The sequence below is a fragment of the Eurytemora carolleeae genome, unplaced genomic scaffold, assembly GCF_000591075.1.
Source record: "Eurytemora carolleeae unplaced genomic scaffold, Eaff_2.0 scaffold106, whole genome shotgun sequence".
Classification (NCBI taxonomy): Eukaryota; Metazoa; Arthropoda; class Copepoda; order Calanoida; family Temoridae; genus Eurytemora; species Eurytemora carolleeae.
The window spans coordinates 42,158-56,702 of NW_019396089.1; the positions used below are offsets into that span (position 1 = coordinate 42,158).

Sequence of the window (14,545 nt, forward strand, 5' to 3'; positions counted from 1 at the left end):
AGGTGGAGAGGGTACAACTTTGCGACATCACCGGTACAACTTTGCAACATCATCAGTACAACTTTGCCACATCACAGGTACAATTTTGCGACATCTCCGGTACAAATTTGCGACATCACCGATACAACTTTGCGACATCACCGGTACAACTTTGCAACATCACTGGTACAACTTTGCAATATCACCGGTACAACTTTAGGACAAAACCGGTACAACTTTGCAACATCACCAATACAACTTTGCAACATCACTGGTACAACTTTGCAACATCACCGATACAACTTTGCGACATCACCAGTACAACTTTGCGACATCACCGATACAACTTTGCAACATCACCAGTACAACTTTGCAACATAGCAGTACAACTTTGCGACATCACCAGTACAACTTTGCGCTGTCACTAGTACAACTTTGCAACAGCATCGGTACAACTTTGCAACATCATCAGTACAACTTTGCAACATCACCGATACAACTTTGCAACATCACCGGTACAACTTTGCGCTGTCACTAGTACAACTTTGCAACATCATCGGTACAACTTTACAACATCACCAGTACAACTTTGCAACATCACCGGTACAACTTTGCAACATCACCGGTACAACTTTGCAACATCACCGGTACAACTTTGCGACATCACCAGTACAACTTTGCGACATCACCGGTACAAATTTGCGACATCAACGGTACAACTTTGCAACATCACCGGTACAACTTTGCGACATCACCAGTACAACTGTGCGACATCACCGGTACAACTTTGCAATATCACCGGTACAAATTTGGGACATAACTGGTACAACTTTCCATCATCATCGGTACAACTTTGCAACATCACCGGTACAACTTTGCAACTTCACTGGTACAATTTTGTTATCTTGTAGCTTCTCTGATTTTCTTTTACGCATATATATGAGAAATGCAAATATATCCGGTTTCTTAATCAGAAATTTAAAACACTTTTTTTCTTCTCAATAACACTTCAATTAATTGAGTTATCATAGAAAACATCTAAGATTTCCATCTTACGCATGTAGCTGCATGTAGCTGCATGTAGCTGCATGTAGCTGCATATTTCGAGTTAATGAATCAATCTTGGTTTAGATTTTGGGTATATTATATTTTTTACAGTGTGTCAAGTGGTTCAGGGGAGGGATAATGCCTTGAACTTAGTCTCAGTAGTTATAGAAATACAAATATTTTCGTTCTTTAGGCACATTGTGCTATTTTACATAACAGTTGCTGCACGTATAAACTTGCCAGACCCCCGGTCCGCGTCAACCCTGCATTTATCTACCTGATCTGTTAATGTATTAAGGAGATCCTACCCTCGACACTAAATGCATTTATGTTGAATATTTTAAATTGGAAAACATCTAACCAAACTTCGCTATATTTTATTCCTTCAGACCCAGAAAATGATATACTTCAAAGTTTTTGCAATCTTGTTTTATAAACGCTAAACAGGGTTAACATGATTCTCTCATAAAGAGTGTCTCCTTAAGCATAATAAAAACTTGAAATTTCTTTCGAGAAACAGTAATTATTAGGTTTTTTTGTACATTTAAAAAAAACAATTAATTAATGATTTTGAAAAACTCTTGAAAAATTAATATATTTTTTTTAACTTTTCCAACTTGTTTTTACCATTGTTAAAAAAGTATAATTTTTTAATTAGCTAGCCTCGAAATCTAAACGTCATGGAAATCCAAACCTTTACTCCTAGGCTTTTTTTTTTGGGGGGGGGGGGGGGCAGGAAACGCCCTCCTTAGAACCAAAGCTTTTTGCCCAGAGACAATTAAGGAGATTGTAAGGATTTTTTTAAGAAAGAAAAACGAAGATATCTTTCTAATTATAATTCTAATTCTAATTCTATATAGTTTTTTAAATAGAAGATTTGCTACGTTTACAGTCCCTTCAAATACAAACTTTTTTCTTATTTTCACACTTTTCAAAATTGAAAAATTACGATTTTTCTTTTTTTTGGCTGAGATAAAGTTTTTAAGGTATCGTTGTGAATTGAACATCCTGCTCTGTAAATGAAAATTCTATTGAATTTTTTTTTCGTGACAATTGCAGAAGTACGAATGCAAAGTGAAAACAATTTTTTGCAAAATCATGAAAAACTAATTAAAACAACAGACAAATTATCTTACTTATGATTTCAGTCCATATAAGGGTTGCTTTCCATGCCACCATTTTTGTTTTTGTAAATATAAAAATTAATTTGGTTTGGGTGTTCTGCTATTTGTTTGTTCCAGGGAGTAGTAAGGAATAACTGACGCGGCTATGCTAAATATTTTACCATTTTTCCAGCAGATTTTGTTAATGATATGGAAAATTATAAATAAAAAATACGAAAATTTTGGTCAAAATTTCAAAATATTCGTGAAATTGTTGCATATTTTACTTTTTCCCACTAAATTTCGCATAGTTTTAGCTTTGCAAAATTCAATTTCAGGAAGAAATAAGAAATTTTTCGAAAAAGTTTGTATTTTTTCTATTTTTCACAGTATTTTTTTTAACTTTAACCGGACATCTAGCAAATATGTTGAATGACAATTTGTAGATGGGGTGAGAAGAGTACCCGGAGATTGAAGACGACAATCCAAGATCTGGAGGAGAGCCTGGAGTCGGAGAGAAGGAAGAACAACAACCTGGTGAAGAATCAGAGGAAGGTGGAGAGGGACTCCAATACACTTGAGATCAAGATTCAACACAGCAGGAAGAATTCAGAGAAAATACAGGTTGGAACAATTTTTTAAATATTCTTTTTAAATTGTAAATCAAGGTTGAGAATTTCTGGAACTTTTTAACTTTTTACAGTTTAAACCAATCTAGAATAATTATCTTTCTCAAAATTAAAGAAAGTGTTGTTGTTGTAAACCTTTGATATTTCAAATTAAGATTGTTTGCTCTAACAGAATTCATAGTTTAAAATATCTAGGGTGCACAACATTAGGTTGCCTAGATCCATTGTATTGATACATACGACGACGACTGTATATCTTCTAATATTTAGCTTTTTTTGCAAATCTTTTAGTAAACCCGAATTAAGATTAAGTCTTTAAATCTCCAGAAGTACAGAATTTCAGGTTGTCTCTAAAGTCTCATCTTTTGTAGGTAAAATGTTTGTATAAAATGAACTAAAAACGCCGTATTAATTGGCCGCCAGATGTCTCTGCTCTGGATGCTCTGAATGATAACACGTGGGAGAGACACTTAGCTTAAAAAAGTCGTTTTTAGTGCATTGTATATAAAACAAATAACAAATATTATGAAATATTAAGTATATATGAATGCGTCGAAAGATAATAAAAGACTTAGGTTGTAATATCTGAATGATTTGTTTTACATTAAATTGATTATTTTACGATGCAAGTCGTATGTTACAACTTTCTGAATTTGTATGGATGCTACGTTTTTCAGTATAAGTCGTTTTTAATAATTTTCTCCTTATAGACGCAACAAATAGAAGTAAGATTAGAAGCGATCAAAAGCGATTATTTTTCGCCGTAAGCCGTAAGCCCCCTTTTATTTTTCGCGAATACTCCATTTAACGAGAAATTCAGCAAAGAATATTGCTATTGTACCTGTTTAATAATATATATCTTGAAAATGTACAAAAAGTACAAACGATATAAAAATATCCTGTAATTCTATTGAAAAGAAATAGCGAATGCAAAATTTAATCTGCCATTTTATCTTTTATCCGCGTAACCATATTAAGAAAGTTTTTCCACTTTGCCTTTTATAAGAAATAGTGAAGAAGCATCTTTATTGTATCAAGTATTAAAAGGGACTGTAAGCGTAATTTCAAGCCTGTTCGGGAAACTAATCTATGAACCTTTTGATCTTAAAGGAATTTCATCTAAGAGTAATCTGATCTAATGAGAATTTAATCTAAATAACGTGGAAATTGATCTAAAATATTTTTTAGATCTAAGTCCGCATTTTTCTGAAATTTTTTGGAATTCGATCTAAAAAATGTAGAATCCGATCTAAAATATTTTTTTTTCAAATTTGAGCTCCCTGTTCATTTTTATATTTTTCTCAAGTGAAGATTTTCAAAATATTTCTTCTGCCAAAGTTGTGATTTTGATCTAAGATATGTGTAATTGGATCTAAAATATGTTGAATGTGATCTAAAAATTTTTTTTTCAAAAAATATATATTTCAGCTAACCATTATGCTTCAAATCCTTAAATTATTTGCTTAAAATATGGAATTTGACCTTAAAAGTGTTTACTTTAATCTAAAAAATGTAGACTTTAATCTAAAATTTTATAATTTGATTAAAAATATTAGATTTAAAAGTTAAGAAATGTGTAAGGTTGACACCTTAATGGTGAAAGAGTTGGGTTCATGGGTTCAGGATCTTCATATTTTAGATCAAATTATACATTTTTTAGATCGAATTCTTTATATTTTAGATCAGATTATACATTTTTTAGATCGAATTCTTTATATTTTAGATCAGATTATACATTTTTTAGACCTAATTCTACTATTTTTAATTCTGTACTTCCAATCTAATTTCTGCACAAAATTTGGGAATTTTATCCGTAATATGTAGAATTGGATCTAAAATATTGTTTTCAAAAATAAACATTTTTAAATGACATTTTTGGCTGAAAATATATAAAATCCAAATTTTAGATCAAATTCCACAAAGGAATTGAGTTTTTGCCACAAACTCAGATTTTCTAATACCTATAACTTAGCAACCCGTTTTTCTAGACCTTTGATATTTCAAACTATTAATTCTGGTAGATCAAATAGTCTAATTTTGAAATATAAAAGGTTTACACCATCAGGTTGCAAATATATGGGGGTTAGAAAATGTAAGTTTGTTGCAAAAACTCAATTCCTTTCCCGAAAGAATTGGAATTTGGTCTAACTTTTTTTTTAGATCTAAGTCCACTTAGATCAGATTCTTTTAGATCAGATTGCCTTTAGATCAAAAGGATTATAGATCGATTTCCTATTCACCCTGTAAGAAAAAATGGGGAAATTATCACAATTTAACACTTTTCGAGTCTAAAAAAAATGTTATTTTTCACATTTTTAATCAGATCAAGGTTTCAAGGATACCGCTGTTGTAAATTTGACATTGTCTTACATGGAGGGTTACTTGAAATTACGCGTACAGTTCCTTTAATGAACTCTTAAACTCCAGCGGGAATATTTCGTCTTCAATTCATTATCTGACATCATTCTGCTTAACAGACACATTATTCATCATTTTCAGCTTTTAAACTTCAAGGAATAACTTTTATTTTTTTAAATATTTAAAATTGTACATTCTAGATTCAATGGAGCCGGAAACTTAAGCCAGAGTAACGTAATGAAAGTTTGAAACCCAGATTAATGAATGGGGTTAGACAGTTTTGTAAATAACAATATTTGTGCTGAAAAATATAAAAAAGAAAACTTTCGTTCAACGATAATCTCTTAAATTTCCGGCAATATGTGATTTAGATATTTAAACGCATATCATTTCGTCCTTAAGAAGTCAGAAGTTTGAGTTTAAAAACTTATTTTTAGCAATGTTGAATATTTTACATAATACAAATGTCAAACTTTAATAAGATAAGATAAGATAAGATAAAGTTTATTGCTAAAATACATGTATCTGTATACAGATAGAGTTTACAATTACAAATTGATGATTATATTAACAGTACAAGTATAAAGCAATTAGGTGGAAAATAGCTCTTGGGTGTTTTGATTATTTTTTCCACCTAACTTTAGTAATAATAACAAAATATTTCAATTAAATAGACTTAAGGAGAACGATTAGAGATCAGGGTGCAAATTTATCATATGCAAAATAGTTTATACACTAATTCGAATAACTAGAGTTTAAAGTAATTTTCTGACATGTACACAACAAATATCAAAGCNTTTGTAAAATTATCCGTTTCCCCAGCCTTGAAGATTGGGACGATTTTTGCAGTTTTAAGAGTGGTAGGAATAAACCCAGTTTTGAAAGATAAATTAAATAAATGCCAAATAGGACCCATGATAATTGGTATGATAGACTTTAGCAAAACGACTGTTTGTCATTTTTGAGCTGTCAGTTGAAACATTAAACTATTTATTTATTGGTAGTGTGCCAGGTGTGTTTACTGATAACTGAATATAGAAAATTCTTTCATGCGTCCTCCCCTCAATGGAAGTTATACTTGCAGGGAATTAGATTATCTCAGGATATCATGAAGAGGAATTTAATTTATTCCGTAGATCTACAAAAGATTAAGATCAATGCTTGGCTCTATAGTGTTTTATCTATTTCCAGAAATAGTGAACAGTCTCTTTAAAGTTTTATCTATTTCCAGGAATACTTAACAGTCTCTTTAAATATTATCTATTTTCAGGAATACTGAACAGTCCTCTTTAATGTTTTATCTATTTCCAGGAATACTGAATAGCCCTCTTTGAGGTTTTATCTATTTCCAAGAATACTGAACAGTCCTCTCTAATGTTCTATCTATTTCCAGGAATACTGAACAGTCCTCTTTAAGGTTTTATCTTTTTCCAAGAATACTGAACAGTCCTCTCTATGTTCTATCTATTTCCAGGAATACTGAACAGTCCTCTCTAATGTTTTTTCTATTTCCAGGAATACTGAACAGTCCTCTTTAATGTTTTATATATATCCAGGAACTGGTGAATAAGATGCAGCAGCAGATAAATAACTATAAGAAACAGATTGAAGAAGCTGAAGAAATAGCAGCACTCAATCTTTGTAAGTTTAAGTTTATTAAAAGGGACTCAATATGATTTTAAAAAATAGCATGAGCTCTTTAGACTAAATATTTTCCACTCTTTAAATAAGTGGTTTGTATCTTTAAGATTTAAGACTTATAAATGTTTATATCTACTAGCTCTATGACTAAAAACTGTCTATATCTACTAGCTCTATGCCTGATAACTGTTTATATCTAATAACTCTATGACTGATACTTGTCTATAACTACTAGATCTATGACTGATAACTGTCTATATCTTCTGGCTCTATGACTGATAGCTGTTTATATCTAATAGTTCGATGACTGATAACTGTATATATATCTAATAGCTCTATGACTGATAACTAGTTATATCTAATAGCTCTATGACTGACAACTGTTCATATCTAATAGCTCTATGACTTATAACTCTCTATAACTAATAGCTCTATGACTGATAGCTGTTTTGATCTAATAGCTCCTTGACTGATAACTGTTTTGATCTAATAGCTCGTTGACTGATTACTGTTTTTATCTAATAGCTCGTTGACTGATTACTGTTTATATCTAATAGCTCGTTGACTGATTACTGTTTTTATCTAATATCTTGTTGACTTATAAGAAGAGATGGACACGTTCGAATGTTTTCATTTCGTTTGTTCATCGTTCGGTTTCGTTCGGTTTTTTTCAATCATTAAAAAGAATTTTCGTTTGTGTTCAAAAATAGCGTTAATTTTCCATCTTTTTCGTTCGTTGTCTCCATAAACGATCGTTCAGTAAAATTGTTCGTTTAATAAAATCAAATAAAATTAAAAAAACTATCGTTTTTCAAAAATTAATTGGTTTAGTTAAAAAGAAAAATTCGTTCGTTCGTTCAAAAAACGATGCCCATCTCTACTGATAACTGTCTATAACTCTAGGATGCCCATCTCTACTGATAATTGTCTATAACTCTAGGATGCCCATCTCTACTGATAACATGTCTACAATTCTAGGATGCCCATCTCTACTGATAACATGTCTACAACTCTAGGATGTCCATCTCTACTGATAACATGTCTATAACTCTAGGATGCCCATCTCTACTGATAATTGTCTATAACTCTAGGATGTCCATCTCTACTGATAATTGTCTATAACTCTAGGATGTCTATCTCTACTGATAATTGTCTATAACTCTAGAATGCCCATCTCTACTGATAACATGTCTATAACTCTAGGATGCCCATCTCTACTGATAACTGTCTATAACTCTAGGATGCCCATCTCTGCTGATAATTGTCTATAACTCTATGATGCCCATCTCTACTGATAACATGTCTACAACTCTAGGATGTCCATCTCTACTGATAACATGTCTATAACTCTAGGATGCCCATCTCTACTGATAATTGTCTATAACTCTAGGATGCCCATCTCTACTGATAACATGTCTACAACTCTAGGATGTCCATCTCTACTGATAACATGTCTATAACTCTAGGATGCCCATCTCTACTGATAACATGTCTACAACTCTAGGATGCCCATCTCTACGATAACATGTCTATAACTGTAGGATGCTCATCTCTGCTGATAACTGTCTATAACTCTAGGATGCCCATCTCTATTGATAACATGTCTATAACTCTAGGATGTCCATCTCTACTGATAACTGTCTATAACTCTAGGATGCCCATCTCTACTGATAATCGTCTATAACACTAGGATGTCCATCTCTACTGATAACATGTCTATAACTCTAGGATGCTCATCTCTACTGATAACATGTCTACAACTCTAGGATGTCCATCTCTACGATAACATGTCTATAACTCTAGGATGCTCATCCCTGCTGATAACTGTCTATAACTCTAGGATGCCCATCTCTACTGATAACATGTCTATAACTCTAGAATGCCCATCTCTACTGATAACTGTCTATAAATCTAGGATGTCCATCTCTACTGATAATTGTCTATAACTCTAGGATGTCCATCTCTACAGATGATTGTCTATAACTCTAGGATGCCCAACTCTATTGATAACTGTCTATAACTCTAGGATGTCCATCTCAACTGATAACTGTCTATAACTCTAGGATGCCCATCTCTAGTGATAACTGTCTATAACTCTAGAATGCCCATCTCTACTGATAATTGTCTATAACTCTAGGTAAGTGGAAGAGAGTTGAAGGAGATCTGATGGAAACTCTTGAAAGAGAAAAATCACGAAGGAATATATTAAAACTTTTTAAAACTAAATATTCAAGAGGGATCGTAACACCCAATCCCCACTAAAACTTGGTCGAGGGGAGTAAAGACTCTTTATTAGATGAAGTATAAAAAAGTATATTCTTACATCATATAGACTAAAGAGCAAGTTGGTGTTTGTAGATTTATTTTATTTTTAACCTTTCTTGTAAAGCAAAGATGCCTTTTAATAAAAGCCGGAATTAGTATAGTATATGAATAAAAATCAATAAAGCAATGCACTGAGTTTCTCAAATATTCGACGAGTCGGTTTTTCTTACAATATATTTATATACAAAAGATACAAACTTTAAATCGAACGATACTAATACAAACTAAATGTTATGAATCTAATCAGTTCTATCAAACAGGAGACATTTTACATTTGCATTTTCATCGTCTCACTTATACAAATTAAATATTGTTAATCAAATTAGTTTCATCAAATAGGGGAATTCTTCAAGGGAACCTTAATTCAAGGGAGCTGAATCACAACTGCCTGTCCCCCTTCGATTTCGCTCCATCCTAGGATCGCATTTAACCCTAGCTACCACGGGGTTGTTCCGCCCCCTCCCCAACGCTTGGGTCTTCAAGATAACGGAAAATTCGGCGTCGCTTGGGTTATTTATAGAATCCAAATGCAAACTCAAATAAATCCGTTAGGATTCAAAATAGGACTCTAAAGTCCAACCGTAGGGTTAAAGATGGGGGGGGGGGAAAGGGGGCATGATTCCCCTTGGTAGCTATGATCTCAGCGATCCAAAAAATCCTTGAATTGCTGATCGTAAAAGATCAACAAAACTCGCCCACTGTTACATTAGTTAGCATAAAAAGCAGAGAAGGAGAAGGTCAAATAATATGACATTACTGGTATGACTTTGTGACTTCCTAGCTCCTTCAGTATGAGATTTATCCGATTACCTACTAGAAATTCTAAACATATGCGTTCTTCTCAATAGTTCTTTGCAATAGGAGAAGTTATAATTGTATACATAGATTCACCGACATATGGTCAAACGACCTAGGGTCAAATGCCACAGGGTCAAACGACAAAGCGTAAAACGACCTAGGGTCAAACGACAAATCTTTTTCCCATTTGGACTTTTTTATCGTTTTACCCTTAGAATTAACTACAAGCTTTATATAACATAGATTCAGCCTGCTTAAAAAAAAGTCCCATAAATTTTTAAGACAGGGTCGACTTTAAAGTGTCGCAAAGCCTTTGGCTTTGATTTTACCGCTCTACGCACTTGCTTTTTCTGTAGCCCTTTACATGTACATTTTAGCAGTATAAAGCACTTGTTGTTGGCTTTGCTTTTAAAGAAGGAAAAGACAAAATTCTCATAGATTTTTGCTTGAGAGCTTGAAACCTTTAAATCACTGGCCATTCATAGACTTAATATCCAAAGAAATAATATATTGTTGATTAAATGTAGGCAAGATAAATATTTCATCCGTTGGACACGACACAGATCATGGATACAAATACTTTACTCATACTTGATAGTTTCCGCCGGAATTTTTCTGTAAATTCCTTTTCCGATGTTGAAAAATATAACAAAAAATCCAACAAATTTCCGGCGGAAACGGAAACAATTTTGGATGGATGCTCTAATTGAACTACTTCATACCCTCTCAAGTCTCGATGCACAAATACCCCCACCCTTCACCCCTCACTGTGATTTAAAGGTCTTGAGCTCTCGAGCAAAAACAGATAATTTTGTCACTTACTTCTCAAACAATAAAGCTAACATTTAGTGCTTCATAGTGCTAAAAGTACATGTAAAGGGCTACAGAAAAGCACAAGTGCAAAATCAAAGCTCAAGGTGTTACGACAGTTCAAAGTTGACCCTGTCCTGAAAGCAGACTGAATCTGTTTGGGCCCTATGAAATTAAAAAATAGTCCAAATGGAAAGGGTTAAGCCAAAATGAGAATAAAAGATAAACCGAAGGGTTCCAATACACCGGTTCCTAGTTAGCTGCTTCCTTTGAAATTCTATAATACCACTTCTAGTGTTCTAGCTGGTTTTACTCAACACTGGACTAACTTTAAACTGTACACGCTGAACCAAACTCAATTTAGTTTTTGCACAAAATTCACCAAGTTTTGCGACTTTTTTCATGTTTCTGGCATGCATGATCAAAATTATATTTTAGATCCAGATTGTTAAACAAAAAATTTATCCGTTTCAGAAAAAGAAAATAAATCATAATCATGACTTGATGAGCTAAATTCCATGTTAAATGCTGGAAAATTGCTCCACAGTTTAAAATTCTTTTTTTTTAACAACCTCAGCTTTAGAATTTTTCTGCAGGGTTTAGGTTGCAAAGCTCTAATTTGTGATTTCATGAGAATTTCTAAGGGTGGGATTTTACGAGAACTTATTTTGTATACTATACCTTTAATAACAGATACAGGGGTACACATAAAGCTGTTTTATCTAGTAAGACGACTGTAAGCCTCAAAGTTTAATTTCTAACTGATAAAACACTGCAACTGTGCAATGTACACAGACCTTTGTCCATTAATGAGTTGATTTTGAAGCTATTATTAAATATTTACTTCAACAACATCAAATAAACAAAATATTGAAAAATGAATGTGTTTTCAGCCCTAACAGCATGTGGGATTGGGGGAGGGAGTGATTAGCTTCCACCTGTAGTGGTTTTGCCCTAGCACTCATTTAACTACATTTTAACGACGTTCTTACAGCAATTATTACAATTGCCTTCCCAGCACTTGAACCATTAAACTTTGGGACAAACTTCTTAAAAAAAACTCAATTTTTTTACTCTAAGAACTTTTTAGCATTCCGTCCCTTGTTTAGTCTTACTTGTCGGGAAAATCAGAGATATAGTTTTTACAGTGTTTTTCTAAAGTTGTTGACTTTCATTAAACCATGAATTTTACTTTCCAAAACTTTATATAAACTTCCTGATGCAAATTCATTCTGCTAATTAATATTCATTAATGGATTTTTACATTATATTTGAAGATATCTACTAAGGTCTGAACTTTTGTGTGGAGTATCGTTATTCTTACACGTTTCATCTCGATATCAAATACGGGAACTTTAAAATTTGAGGATAAATGATTGATCCCTCAGTAAAAGTTATTCTTCAATGGAATGATTAAATGCATAAGATGATTGAGATCAATGCTTGATCACATTCTCAAGACTTACAACGAATAAATTCTAACTTTATAATAATTCATTTTTTGTTAACCTTAAACTGAACAAAATCCCGTCAAATTTGAACATTTTTTTTCGTGGTTTCAAATGATTTAACATTTACTGCTGAAATGAAAATTAGAAGTTTAGTAATTAATTTTAAATCTCCTATTTTGCTTCACTAGGTTTTCTCCAGACATAATTTTTTGCTTACCTAAATTAGAAAATAGTTTTCTAAAATGAAATGTTTGACAAAATTGAAGACGACTTCGTAATCTTAAAGATAAAAGATACACAGGGTTACAGGGTTGACCACAAAGAATAAGATTTCAGCAAAGATTTGCGTAATTTGTTCTGTCTTTTTCAACCTGCAGCTGTAAACTTTTTACTTACTTTGCAAAATCATATAAAGTTCGATAAAAAGGCTATACCATTATATAAATAAAATGAAGACGACTTGTTATTTAAGTTTTAATTGTTAAAAAAAGCTTTTTTTCGAATTAAAATTTGGAAAATGATAAAATGTTTGCTTGATATAAATCAAAATATAAAACGAAAGTCGTCTTCATTGTGTTGATAAAATCGCCTAACACCGTAGTTAAGCAAGGTTTCAGGTCGTCATTGAAGTATTGTCATTATGTGTGTAACCCTGAATAGCACTTAATATCTTTTATAATTTTTATCTGTGAAATTGATTCAATGCAAATGAATTGACAAATCGTTATCTGATTGCAATCATAAGCGTAATATTTCTTCTTATTTAAGTGATACATTCTTATAATTTCTCTCATTTTTTCTAAAATAGAAATCCGCAACTTCACTTTTAACAAGAAGCAATTGACAATAATCTATTTTATAAAAATAAAACCTGAATATTATACATTCATTCATTCAACACTACTAAGTGTACCTAGTGAATCCAACATGCTACTAATATTAAGGGTTTAAATAATATTTAGATTTGATATATAAATATTAGAGAGATGTTAGTACAATGTAGATCCAGAAGAAAGGGATCTCTTCCTCCAGAATTCTAAAGAAAAATGAACAAATTTAAGTTTTTGTAATTTATTGATAAAATGTTATAGTTTGTAAGGATTTCGTACAAAGAACAAATACATATATATGAGTTTTGATTAATTAGTTTTCTAGTATAGAACAAGATAAGCAAAGTGGGCCTGGTGTGTAAATTTTCATCGGAATTTATTTTTCTTCTATTTTTCATAAAAGATTAATACAAAAGTGTACAAAAGTATTTTAATGTAGTTTCAGTATTCTTTAGATCGTTTTTAAACAAATCCCAACCCTACTCTCTAGCACTAGAATTATATCATTTTCTTCTCAATATATTTCGCCAAAAACTTTGGCATCATCAGGAGTTAGTCCTATAATATAACAGATATAAGCAAAAAATAAAAATAAAAAATACAAACACAGCAACTATAATAAATACAGAAGAGAACAAAAATAAAAATCTTTTTTATGTAAAATGGAATTTTTCAAATTGAATATTGTCAGAACACATAAAACTTAAAGGAAAAATTAGAAAACCGTACCTTACTCTTTTGAAGAGTATTGAATGACTGGGAAAGGATTGACTAGTTTATGGGCGTATGCAGTGGGGGAAGGGGGGGGGAGTGTTGAAGGGGTTAGAATTCGTCGACAAAACGGTCAAATACATGAATTCGATCAACACTATAAGGTACTGTTGGTAATATCTCTTCTTCTCTTTTATCGTTTTTCTTCCTTTCATGTTTTTTTTTTTGCAATCTTCTTTACCCTCCTCCTCCATCTTGTATCCCTTCCTCCTCAATTTCTCCCTTTTCTCCCACCCCCCTTCCACCTCCAACAATGCAGTACGGTTTATGAGAGCAATGCAGTACGGAAATTTAAGGATTGTAGCTAGGGTTCCGAACTGCTGAGCGTACAAAATTTGGGTGTGATTGTGTATACAGGTAATTAGGGATTCAAGTAGCGATGCAATTTGAGCCGCATCTCTCAAATTTTCCAAAACCCGGTTTCAATTGAACGCCGGCTTAAATCTTGAAACATTATATACGATTTTAAGTGGAACCAACCAAATTTTAGCCACGGCTTAAATTTAAGCTGCATTTCAAATTCTTTAAATTCGGCCTCTGAACTTTTAAAATTGTTTAACATTTTTCATAAGATCAAGTAAAATTCATAATTTTTGAAAGTTCTCTCCATTTTGGAGTTTAGAATGGGAGTGTTCAGTTCAATTTTCGATAGCAAGGACATAAAGGTTGTCTAGCTGTCTGACTGACTGAGAACGTTTCTTGTATGTTTAAGGTCCGTCCTAATGACGTACTTTTGGCGACCAAAAGTTTGGCTGCTAAATGTCTCATGGTAAATTCTCATCTGTTAGATAGATAATTAGGAC

At 32.4% G+C, this 14,545-nt stretch overlaps 1 protein-coding gene across 2 annotated transcripts in view; it reads left to right on the forward strand.

Annotated features, from left to right (window-relative positions):
• The window catches only part of LOC111718374 (myosin heavy chain, muscle), a 30,649-nt gene extending 17,369 nt beyond the window's left edge, over positions 1-13,280 (forward strand). For both annotated transcript variants that reach the window (XM_023493947.1, XM_023493948.1), the window contains exons 11-14: positions 2,576-2,753; positions 6,673-6,757; positions 8,895-8,955; positions 13,124-13,280. In XM_023493947.1, the coding sequence (XP_023349715.1) occupies positions 2,576-2,753; positions 6,673-6,757; positions 8,895-8,955; positions 13,124-13,181 (382 nt within the window). In that variant the 3' untranslated portion in view covers positions 13,182-13,280. The remainder of the gene's footprint in view (positions 1-2,575; positions 2,754-6,672; positions 6,758-8,894; positions 8,956-13,123) is intronic.
• The last annotated feature ends 1,265 nt before the right edge of the window (positions 13,281-14,545 follow it).